This window comes from Musa acuminata, unplaced genomic scaffold (assembly GCF_036884655.1).
Source record: "Musa acuminata AAA Group cultivar baxijiao unplaced genomic scaffold, Cavendish_Baxijiao_AAA HiC_scaffold_1104, whole genome shotgun sequence".
Lineage (NCBI taxonomy): Eukaryota > Viridiplantae > Streptophyta > Magnoliopsida > Zingiberales > Musaceae > Musa > Musa acuminata.
Window position 1 is genome coordinate 453,857 of NW_027021317.1, and position 12,786 is coordinate 466,642.

Consider the following 12,786-nt stretch of genomic DNA (forward strand, 5'->3'; position numbering starts at 1 on the left):
ACTTGCCAATAATCAAGTTGTAGCTATAGTTATCCTTCTCATTTCTGAGCGCGAGATCAAGTCAAAGCTGGCGAGACCCAACGCATTAGTTCCCCTCTACCCAACTTGCCAATAATCAAGTTGTAGCTATAGTTATCCTACTTATTTCTGAGCGTGAGATCAAGTCAAAGCTGGCGAGACCCAACGCATTAGTTCCCCTCTACCCAACTTGCCAATAATCAAGTTGTAGCTATAGTTATCTTACTCATATCTGAGCGCGAGATCAAGTCAAAGCTGGCGAGACCCAACGCATTAGTTCCCCTCTACCCAACTTGCCAATAATCAAGTTGTAGCTATAGTTATCCTACTCATTTCTGAGCGCGAGATCAAGTCAAAGCTGGCGAGACCCAACGCATTAGTTCCCCTCTACCCAACTTGCCAATAATCAAGTTGTAGCTATAGTTATCCTACTCATTTCTGAGCGCGAGATCAAGTCAAAGCTGGCGTGACCCAACGCATTAGTTCCCCTCTACCCAAGTATCCAGTTGAGTATCAAGTCAAGTAGAAGGTATCTCGTTAAGTGGAAAGTATAGTAGATGCTCAAGAAGTAGAAAATAGAAGGTTTCGTATCTAAAGCCGTAGAAAGTTGCAAGTCCATGAAATTCAGTCTCAAGCAGTAGAAAGAAAGGTTGAAAGAAAGGATTGAAGACTCACCCCTAATACACTTAGGCGAAAGAACACGCAGGCAAGTGGAACTCGCACCCCATCCTATAAGTGTTAGAGCACCCATAGTCAGCTTATGCACCGGCGACAAGAAGTTTGCTTGTCTATTCCCGCTGCTTGCTCTTTCGCACCCCGACTCCTTGAAGAGAGAATATCGCTATCCTTGAAGATTCTATCGCTATCCTTTAATATAGATAGAATGGTGTAGTAAAACACTGGTTACTGCTGGCTCAACGCACAACGGCAAATAGACTAGTAGTGACTCTAGCGTGCACAATAGAATATAGAATCCGGTAAACAATAAGCTTCTTGGAATTTATGAATTGAGTAGAGGCTGCGTTTCTTTCAACGTTACACTTTCTACCTTGACTTGCAACCCTAGCATTCGATCTACCACATCTTTCTGCCCTAGCTTTCGATCTACCACATGTTGCATAGCTTGTTGAGCTCGAGCATCAAAGTTCTAGTGCCGTTTGCTTGTTCAATAAACAATAAGTTGATTCTACCACAAATCTGGCTTTGCTGATACTTCTCAGTAATAGAGGCTATTTAAACTTACAACTGAATGAAATTTTTTGCAACAGTGAACATATTATAATATTAAAAAAATAATTCCACATCTAATGTGTGTGGTAAGGTTTGTGATTGTATTTATTTTAAGGTCTCGAGAATCAAGTCTTCCTCACTAAGGTTGCATTTGAAAGAAAAGAAGATATCTGACTTTTGTCTCCACAAAAACCAACACATTGTCAGGCAATTTAAGAAAATACACATCATGCGATTTTATCCATAGGTCATCATGTCATATGAGAAGAGTAAAGTCAACCATTTAGTTCTTCAGCACTCCGTAAACCAAATGAATAGTGCTTTATACATTCGATACTAACTATCGGGTTAAAGATGGGAACTTTGGGATCACCCGCAACTAATTCACTGCCATATGATGATTTGTCCAAATGTATACGCTACAACCTTCAAGAGGATATATTGCTATGTACAACACACTTCAAATCTACAGCAGGATAGAAGGATCACTTGGAACTTCAGTCTCACCCAGCATATCATCATTTTTATGTATGAGGAGCATCAGGTCTGATCGGCTTATTAAATTGCACCAGTATCATCGTCATGTTGTCCAATCCCTCTTCACTAATGGTGGATGGTGCCAGACACCGGTCCAACACTCTTTCACATACTGCAGACAGGCAGCTCTCCTGCAGTTAGCAACATAGGCACCAGAAAAAGTATTATGATAAATAAAACAAAATATACTTCTGGCAAATAAAACTGCTTTATTCCATTATGTATAAAGCCTAAGATACACTATTTGGCCAAAAAACAAAAGTCCATTTCATGAGCTCGGTTACTGAGACCATCAAGTGTTGAAGTTAGCCTCAATCAAGGTCACTGACGTTACAGCTTCGGATAATTGGTTTATGTTGGACATAAGGTTCCGAGAAAGATACTCTTAAAGTGATCAAAAAATAACATAGAATAAGGTCCTCACCGTTTTTATATGCTCAGTGATGAAATCCACCAGTTGCTGGTTTATCATGCAATCCCTGGTAAAAAGTATCAGAATAGACACCTATAAGTACACGAGTATTTCAAATGGACACATACTATGGCAAGCATGAGTTCTCAATCTGATTCTATTAGAATCTCTAAGCAAGGAGCACTCGACTATGTAGAAAAACACCTTACGGTTATAAATGTTATAAGCCACAATGAAACATAATTCTTGAACTGGTAGATGATGATGATAACGGCACAACAGGTAATAACCAAACATGAGAAATTTATTACAGTCCAATGAAGTACATAGACAAAATAATGCTGAATGTTCAAACACAAACACTTGACTGATACTATCCAATGAATCTTTTGCCGCTATTGAGCTCTAATTTAATATACATCAACTGTTCTATTTGTAAGAGAAGAGAATTCATAGGCACACAAATAGCTGAGAAATTTATTATGAATTATAAACATATAATTTAGTGTGAGTAGTTTGATACTTCGATGTGCTAGAAACATGAAAGACAATAGTATTACTATCTTCTTTAAATTGTGGATGGACACTAGAGTATTGATAACATTATAACCGTGGCTTATGGTCTATCAACTATTTAAATGAAGGCATGTCAATGTTGCAATTGAAACACGATATATATGATTGTTGGAAATCTCATTATAAGAATAGTTATAGTAGATTTAGTTGTCTTGGATTTACAATTGCTAAAGAGGTGCTGAAAAGGCATACCAGACTCCATCACATGCTAAAATGAGAAATTCATCATCATCGCATAGCTCCACCTACAGCGAAGGCCAACAAATGACATACCGAGATTTATAATAGAACTCATGATAATATGGTGGATCATAGTTCAAATGGTTCTAAATTTAATCACTATTGGAAGCGGAACTGTGGTATACTCACAATGTTTATGTCTGGATTGCATGTCACAACTTGCTTCTCAGCAGGTAAAAACTTATTTTGCTTGAATTCCATGTCGCTTGCCATAAGTTTGCTTCTCAAGAGTAAAACATATGATAAGGCAGCCTACAAATTTTATTAAAAAACACTGAGGAAGTACCAATTGCTCTAGTGAGGTTTAAGCTTCCATTTATTCGTCCTGCTTGAATAAAACCACCTGCTTTTACGATCCTTTCCTTCTCCTCAACAAGATATGGTTTGTGGTCTGTTGACAAACTAATTGCCTATAGAGAACAAACAGAAGTAAGACTACACAATTGAGGCATATTTTTTGTCTATGATGTAATTTTGAAGCACATGAAAACACAAATCAGTAGAAAGAGATTCTCTTAGTGACAAACCCGACCCTTCCTCGAGAGTACACAACGAGAATCACCAGCATTTGCAACAATGAGTTGGTTGTTTCTGATGACTGCCACACAAGCTGTGCTTCCAGATGTCGGTCCAGAGAAATCAGAATGTGGTCCCTGACAAAGAGTTCTTTTGAGTCACAAGATTCCTAATGGATCCACTTAACTTGCAAATAGTACTTTACGCCTTTTCAAGATTCAGTCTAACAACTAGCACCGACAAGAACAAGATCTTGAGTATGAAACATGGACAAGGACAATGGACACAGAAAAAAAGGAACCAATATGACAAAACTTTAGAAACTAGGACAAGGTAATTAATACTAATGCATTTTCTACCACTCTAATTTATATTCAGCATGTATGTAATATTTAGAAAATTTATGGTGGGAACATATGAAAATTAGAAAAACAACAAACAATCACTTGCCAAATTCTTCTACCATTTTTGCCAGATATTGAGTATACATACCATAGTAAATTAGTAGTGCAAGATAACATACAAATTGCCTCAGTCTGTATAGAAGCCTTGTGTACATAAATATAAGCCTTCTAACAAAATTTAGGAATATAATGCAAAGATGATACACGATTTAAGTTCTGCACCTGCCAATAAGAATCAGTCTCCTTTTTCCTCTATTATGCATCATATACTCCTAACTTTGAATAATAATTTTTGTTCCATGAAACTCGAATTGAAGTGACATACCTGGTACACACCAAAAACTAGTACGTCTTAAGTTAACATAAGTATACGCATGTAGTATATTTTAAAGTATCACACTGTTCTGGTAATTACCCAACAAATCTGGGTTTGCAATACGGATAGACCTTTTTCTAAAATGTATGTTCTATGAAGCATTTCATTTCTACATCTTTACCATCACAATATTTTAGCTTTATAAAATCTCTGTCAAAACAAAATTCAGAAATTTCATGTGAAAAAAGTAAATGCATAATCTTGTGCTTCTCACTTATATTGGACATATAAAAGCAACCAACTTCCAAACAGGGAAATCTGATGAACAAGGACTCATCAGACACTTCAGACCAAGTGAATTATAGGCCAAAGGAACAACTTTAATGGACATGTTCAATTTTAGGAGAGGCCAAACCCAGACAAGTGACCTACAGCAATATCACAAACCACAGAAGTCAGTTTGAGGTGTGACATATCGTGGGAAAATTAGAGCTCAATTATCTCTCAATCTCTTTCTCTGTTCTTTCACTCCTTTGATCTCTCTTCCCAATGTACTGCCCCTCCTTTCTCAAAGTTTGTATTTCTATCTTCAACAACAGCACAACATTTTAAATTTTCATCCGAAAAACATGTTATACAATTCCTTGACAACCAAGACCCTAAACATTGTAAAACACTTTGTCAACTGCAGAGACAGCTCAAACAAATCAAACAACTACTGTTGAAAAGTTGGCTTCAGCCAAAATCTCCTAAAATACTTTCCCATCCTTTTATAGCTTCAACAGCTCATTTAGGTATTAAAAAAAAAATCTTGAAACTTTGGCTTCCCTGAGAACAATTCAACCATTATATAAAATACAACTAAGATGGATGACAAAGAAAAATGCTTTCACAGACTCCACAGCTGTACTTTTTTTGGATTCTTCATTCGTGCACATATATTACAGCACAAAAGGAACTTCAGACCCACATAATTAAAAGACAATCCTTCCAAAAACAAAACAAGCAAAGTATTCAAGATATGGCATCCCCAGCATATTAAATGAAACAATATAACATCTTGAACAAAGTTAAAGAAGATCATCAGAGTAATATATCACCTCCTCATATGCCCATTCATCTAAATGTTCACTGGAATAACCACCCCTTGGGGACCATATCAATCCTTCAATTAAACCTGTGAACTTGTCCATTTTGTCCCCCAGTACAGCTAATTCCCTCCATCCTCTCTGTCCTTTCATCATCTCATCCATTCTGAATCAAAACAAGAATCATATGTATGACATACCATATGTTCTCTTGTCACATTACATGCTTTATGACATACCATATGTGGCCTAAAACTGAATTTTTTATCTCAACTCAAAACTACAGATATTGGAAGACAATAGTAGCATCATATGTTACCTTAAAAATGCTTTTTGTACTGAAGCAGATAAATCACCACCCAACTGAGGCTCATACTTGAGAATTTGAGTGTGCAGGTATTTTGCACAGAATTTGGCTACTACTTTTCCTGAAACAACATATTACCTCAGTAAGAATTGGTTAATAGTTGCAATATTACTACATCTGAGATAAAAAAGACAAGGAAAACAAGTGGTGAAGCAGAGTCACTGTACAAATCAAATCTAGTATAGAAAATCATTTCTTGTAGTGAGGAAAATACAACAACACGCACCAAGTAACAGGACACTATGAGTCTGACAATCACAACCTTAACATAGAAGGAACTGTTTGTGTAGACAAATTATATTAGTTTTCAGGTCATCTAGGCTCTTGTATAGAGGATTCAATTATGTCAGAAAATGTCACCAGTGTCTCAAATGTAAAGAAAAGTGAAGCAATAATAGTGAATTGGATTACAGATGTGCATTTTCAGTCAAGTTTGAGCTCTCTAAAGTAAATATAAGCAATTATTCTGATAAAGTTGTAAGTAATAACAATTTAGTTTAGCCAATTTTCAATACAAGCATTACCATGATTACTAATCCTTGCAACTACAATTTATTGATTTATAGACCATATTTGTCAAGCATTTCTACTATAGCTATGTTAAATGCCCAAAATTAATTTTGCATGACATCGTGTTCCTTTCATTACTTTATGTATAGTCGTATAACAGCACAACCCACGTCAGCAATGAAGACCAATCTGACCGATGTATCGTGTCTCAGGGGTCACTCACACCTCGCCAACTGCGCAGCTCCCACATCATCCGTAGAGTTATCATGGGTGACTTAGTCCCTTGTTTCTCTTGTCGCCACGTGGCGGATAAGCCTTGAGTGCTCGACAAGTTGAAAGTAGGAGAATATAAAGAATTCCGACGGCCGTCCGCACAAGTCAGCGGGAAGAGAGAAAAAATAATGTGGCGAATTTCCAAAAAATCTATTATTTTCATAATTCATTATAATTAAATCTATTATTTCCAAAAAACATTATAATTAAATCAGTTTAGACCATAAAAAAATCCTTATGCGCAATTCTCCCAATATAATATATTATATTATATAATAGTCTAATTTTTGTAAAACTTTGAAACTCGAATATCAATGCAAATTATCTATTTAAACAACAAAACTTATTCATCATATTTCCCTCCAAACCAAAGTAAATAACTGAGCAAGTTGTGTTTAGTGTTTAGTATGTACTCATAGTCAGGCAACTAAATTTGACAAAAAGTGTTTCTAAATAACATGTAGCAAAAAAGCCTCCAATAAGAGTTCATTTGTGTGTGCAATGGAAGGATGTTGTCTGTAGCAGCAGAGCATGTCACAACCTTTGTAGCACACGAAGCCTTTGCAATGAAAAAGAACCTAAGCCAACCTCCACATGTGAAGAGTTGCTTGAGTGTGACTCAGCCTAGCATGCATGGGAACCTTTATGGCAAGCCACACGTCACCACATGCCAACTAGTGCATCAATCGTAGGCTCCATTTGAGCAAATCGGACAATGTAAAAGACAACCTCGGAATCGACCACTAAAAGTTGTAAACATGTACATGATAAAGTTTTCAACACTAGACTAGATAACTATATCTTAATTGTCCTCCAAAACTTCTACCAAGAGAACAGCCATTATACTTTTACCCTTCACCTAAATTCTTAAAGATTTCCTGGAAGATCATCTTCAAGGTTAAGATATATCTAAATTAGGCTATGTCACAGTCAAATTGGGAGATTGCAAAAAGACGAGATCGACGAATACATTAGAATATTTTATGTAAATGCTTTCCCAGCCCTCCATCTCCATGTTATTAAAATTTTGAAGTTCTCTCCATGAAGGAGCCCAATTTGAGTATATCGACAATCATGTGCATAAGTTGCCATTTCAGTAATATGAGAATGGAAACTAGGTCACAGACCAAACTATAATTAGGAACACTATCTTGTATCAGACAAAACAAATGGCATTCATAAAGCTCATGAGTTGTAATGACTGTTACAGAACAATCATTTTGCTAATTCAAGACTCTTTATGCTTTCACTTGAATGTTTGTCCAGGCTTAAGATTATAGTTCTCTGGCAAGGTGTTATAAATGCCATACGTGAACTTCGCCTAAACCATGCCAGTTCAAGATCAAATCAGTCATCTAATGTGATACACAACGTGAGCCAACAATTTAATTATATAATAAGGCATCTCAAAAGTTTACAAGACTACTTTGACATTGATCATCAAACAAATGAATAAATGCACAGACCACCATCTTCAAGTCAGATTCTGAGCTTAATTTAAAGAAAATGCTGGATGCAAAACAAGTGACAAAGTGAATAAAAAAGACTCCAAAAAATCAAGAAGCATAATGTCACAAAGGATTTTATAATAAGGTTACCAGTGAAGACTCCAAAAAAATTCATTCAAACATAAAAAGTATGCAACCTTTCTGGAAAGTTGTACATTTAGATAATGACAATTAAAAGCACAACATGCTTTGTCAATTAACATTTACAAATTGAATGCAGTGGCTTACTTCTTTTTCTGACATTAATACCTTGAGAATCAATTTGATTCCACCTCGAATTAGGTACATGTTTATCATGCTAGTTCAGAAATTACATTGGGTTCATCATGCGGTGAGGGTGATCACCTTTGGTCAATAAAGTTTTACCTCTAATAAACCCAAACTGCCCAACTTACAGCCTTAATCTGTGCTTTATGGAATATTTCTCCTAACATGTCTAGACAACAAAGCTTTAATATGTTGTGAATCATGAGAAATATTTTCTGCACCATATAAAAACGACTCACTTGGTTCCTAAAGTTGTAGAGCATCTTACTAATTTAGGATACAATCAGTCTCAAATAAAAAATGTCAAAGATTGAGAATAGTATATAGAACACCAATGAGAAAATTCTCAAAATAATGGTTCCAACAAATTTCTCTAATTTTACAATTCACCTTCAAGGATTTAGCTACATCTTAAATTGCATCAAAACATAATCTGCTATTTTTTAACTATTAATACATACAAATAGACTAAGGATTTAATGATGTTGTAGCATTTGGGGTTAGTAGAAAAAAATTGTTAGAGCACAAAGCGTGTTGTACTACATCACAAACTAATAAATTTCATATTGTTGCTAAAATGCATTAAAAGGGAGGGGGGAAAAACACTCCAGAAAACTGAAATAAGCTGCACTTATTGTAACCTAAAGCATATCCAAAACGCCAAATTCACCAAGACTGACTACCAGTTTGGAACTAGGTTTCCAGGATCATCCCCAGATAAACTACTAATCCAGACACTAGACTAAATCCGTACCATGGATTAAGAAATGAAGCGGCTTTCCATCTACCGGAGCCTAGAGGCACTCAAGAAGGAACACATTCAGAAACCCTAGGCAAAAAACCAGTTCACAGCGAGCAATAAAGAAGCAAAAAAAAAAAAAAAGACGACGACGAGAATCACCTGTTGGCACCACTTGGCGAGCACATGGAGGCGGAGCATCCGCTGCTGAGTCTTGGCGATGAACTTGAGGAGGTCTATCTTCTTCTCGGAGTCGGATCGCTGGTCCTCCGGCGCCCGGGACCGCTCCACCAGCTCCTTGAGGGCGAGGTAGGAATCCTCCGCGGCTCGTCGCACAAGGGCGGAGAACTCCACCGTCTGCTGCCCCAGTTCCGCCGCCATCGCCCTCCGCTCCGGCGCCCAAAGTTTGGGGCGGAGGGGGGGGGGGCGCTAGGGTTTCGACGGCCCGGCTCGAATCCGGGCGCCGCGGGTGCAAAACGAAGGAAGGCGAGATCGAATTCGCAGCTCCAAGTTGGAGGGCGGAGGAACCGACCAAATACAGTGTGCAAAGACCGGAGAGAGAGAGAGACAGGCTATTTGGTACGTGCGGGTTTGGGTTTACGACAAATAGGAACGGGGGAAGTCGGTCCAAATGTGATCTATGTGGCCGCAACTTCATCATAAAAATCTTTTTCTTACATCTGATAATCTACTCGCAAATCATACCTGCTATACAATTGGAGGAAAACGATCGGTCCGCAAGAAGCTCAGTATAACCTCCAACAATAACGAGGGCAGACTTCTGTCTCAAATTAACCGGTGGGGAAATCCTTTCTTTTATTTTGCCCCCAGATAAATATTTCTTGTCTGCTACACGTCGCACTAAATGACTCACCCTCGCACCCATCTCTCTCATGCGCTCCACGTCTCATCTCTAGTTATATTCAGCCATGCGGGACTCTGGGTGCGTGAATTATTTTGACTCTGCCTGTTGACAAGACTAAATCACCCCTGAAACCTTGATGGGTGTTGGTGTAAACAACTTTTTTAGTCGTGGCCTTGGGGCCGATGCGACTTGTTCGGGGAGGTCCGAATGGCGGGGATCTTGTGTGGCGTCCCTTGAGGTCTCCCGGCGGGTGGTCGGGTCGGGATGTCGCGTCGGGTGGAGAGCTTTACCGCAGTGTCGGGAAGAGGCGACGTCATCTCGCACCTGCACATAGGTCGGGTCGGAAGCTCGGCTCGACCCCTCCGACGATCAAGTCAACGATGTGGAAAAGGTTTTGGAGGAAGAGATGCCTCCGAGTGCGTTGTGCTTGTCTTTTCTCCCCTTGTTCGTTTAGAACTCTGGGGTATTTATAGATGAGTTTGATGTTATCTGATGTGGCTGCTAGCAGGAGTAGGACCGTACCTCCGATGGCGTCTGACATCGCCACTGGGGTTGCGTGGAGAACCGAACTGCCGCAGGGTATGGGCGAGCTTCGGCCGACGTCCCCCTCTACCTTGGTCGAGCGCGCGGGGTCAGATGGTTCAGTCGTTGTTTGGGAGCGGGTGACACTGGCGCATATCAAGTCGGCGTTAATACGCATTTCCTCGGGCAGGACGTCGCCCAGGTATGGCTGACGTCATGGCGCATTACATCGCCATTTTTACCCTTATCATATTCCCCCCCCCCCGAAAGGAGTTATGCGTCGGTTGTCGTACGCAGGGGGTCCGATGCATGGCTTCTTTCTTCAGGTGGGCTGGTTCCGCAGACCCGAGGAGCACGACGTAGGTGGGCTGGCCGCGCGGGTGTGTCTTGGGCAACATGGGGCCGAGGTGCACAACTCAATCGGGAAGCCAAGCAGAGATCGGGGTCTCGGAGAGCGTGCGATCGGGGAGCACGGTGTAGGCGGGCAGGTCATGCAAGCGTGGTCTCGGGCAACGTGTAACCGAGGAGCACGACGCAGGCGGGCAGGGCGCACAGGTGTGGTCTCGGGCAACACGCAGCCGAGGAGCACGGCGCAGGCGAGCTGAACGCGCAAGCGTGGTCCCGAGTAACATGCAACTGAGGAGCACGACTCAGTCGGACAGGCCGAGCAGAGGTGGACTCGGGGGTCATGAAGCCGAGGAGCACGACGCAGGTGGGCAGGCCGCGCAGGGGTGTCTCGGAGAGTATGGAGCCGAGGAGCACAACGCAGGCGGACAGGCCGCGCAGGTGTGGTCTCACGGAACATGGAGCCAAGGAGCACGACACAAGTGGGCTGGCCGCGCAGGTGTGGTTTCGGGGAGCATGGAGCCGAGGAGCACGACGCAGGCGGGCTGGCCGCGTAGGTGTGGTCTCGGGCAACATGCGGCCGAGGTGCACAACTCAATCGGGAAGCCGAGCAGAGATCGGGGTCTCGGAGAGCATGCGACCGGGGAGCACGGCGCAGGCGGGCAGGTCGCGCAGGCGTGGTCTCGGGCAACGTGTAATCGAGGAGCACGACGTAGGTAGGCAGGCTGCGCAGGTGTGGTCTCGGGTAACACGCAGCCGAGGAGCACGGCGCAGGTGGGCTGAACGCGTAGGCGTGGTCCCGAGTAACATGCAACCGAGGAGCACGACTTAGTCGGACAGGCCGAGTAGAGGTGGACTCGGGGGTCATGGAGCCGAGGAGCACGACGCAGGCGGGCAGGCCGCGCAGGGGTGTCTCGGAGAGTATGGAGTCGAGGAGCACGATGCATGCGGGCAGGCCGCGCAGGTGTGTCTCGGGAAGCACGAAGCCAAGGAGCACGACGCAAGCGGGCAGGCCACGCAGGTGTGTCTCGGAGAGTATGGAGCCGAGAAGCTGCTTGTGCCATTTTCCCTCCTTGTCCATTTAGTAGTAGCGGGGGTGGAGAACTACCGTTTTTTACTTATTTTCTTAGGGGGAGCGGGTTGCTTTTACCACACGCTTTCGGGCGTTGAGATCGAGGCGTCAGTGCGCTGTTGCTTCAGCGGGGCTGCCACATCAGGCTTTCATTAAGGCGGAGCATTTTTTGGCATTTCTGACGCGACGTGACGGTTATGCATGTGCGTGGGTGGGCTGCCGCCCATTCTCGGGAGGCGAACGGGCACTAGTTCTGGCAGGATATCTCCTTTAAATAGCGGATGCCCGGCTTCGATTTTATCTTTTGTCGTAGAGTCTCCTTCTTCAGGTCCTGTCGTCCCCTTTTCCGTTTTCTTCCCCGCTTCCTGGGTCGTCCTTCCTTTCCTCGTAGCTCCTCTCCGTTAAGGTCAGTTGAGATGTTATCTTCTTCTCCCCCTCCTTCTTCCCCTTCCCATGTAGCTGAGGGGGGACGTCCTCCGACGTCTCCCGTGGAATCCTCTGATGGGGAGGCGACGCGGGCCCTGGAGGCCTTGATGTGGCCGCACGACGATGACTCCACCGTGAGTGGGTCACTGTTGGGGGGACTCCGGGAGCACTATAGTATCCCGGAGGACCACATCCTTAGTGCCCCTGAACCGGGACAACGGGCGTATGACCCGGTTCCGCAGGGTTTCGCGCTGACCCTAGACGCCCTGGAGGTGAGTCTGCACTTTCCTCTTCACCCACTAATCGTGTCTTGTATTTCCTTCTGGCGAATTTCGCCGTCCCAGGTGGCACCGAACTCCTGGCGTTACTTGGTGGTGTTCCTAGGGGAATGTCACTACGCCAAAATCACCCCCACCCTCTGTTGGGAAATCTTGGGGGCGACATCACATGCGTAGCGGAAGAACAAGAAAACAAAATCCCCGATTCCCAAATAGATGTTCGTCGTCGTGCGAAGATTTGTGCGTAAAATCCACGAAACTTAAAACTGCGTATAGA

The 12,786-nt window shown here is 42.4% G+C and overlaps 1 protein-coding gene across 1 annotated transcript; it reads right to left on the reverse strand.

Moving 5' to 3' along the window:
* Nucleotides 1–1,459: 1,459 nt before the first annotated feature.
* LOC135666494 (probable protein phosphatase 2C 32) lies at nt 1,460–11,814 on the reverse strand. The gene is made up of 10 exons (XM_065178064.1): nt 11,308–11,814; nt 9,164–9,653; nt 5,657–5,765; nt 5,350–5,503; nt 3,541–3,666; nt 3,287–3,423; nt 3,143–3,218; nt 2,966–3,018; nt 2,210–2,264; nt 1,460–1,916 (listed from the first exon to the last, which is right to left on the reverse strand). The coding sequence occupies exons 1-10, from the start codon at nt 11,812–11,814 to the stop codon at nt 1,773–1,775; spliced, it is 1,851 nt and encodes a 616-aa protein (XP_065034136.1). The 3' UTR covers nt 1,460–1,772.
* Nucleotides 11,815–12,786: the final 972 nt, after the last annotated feature.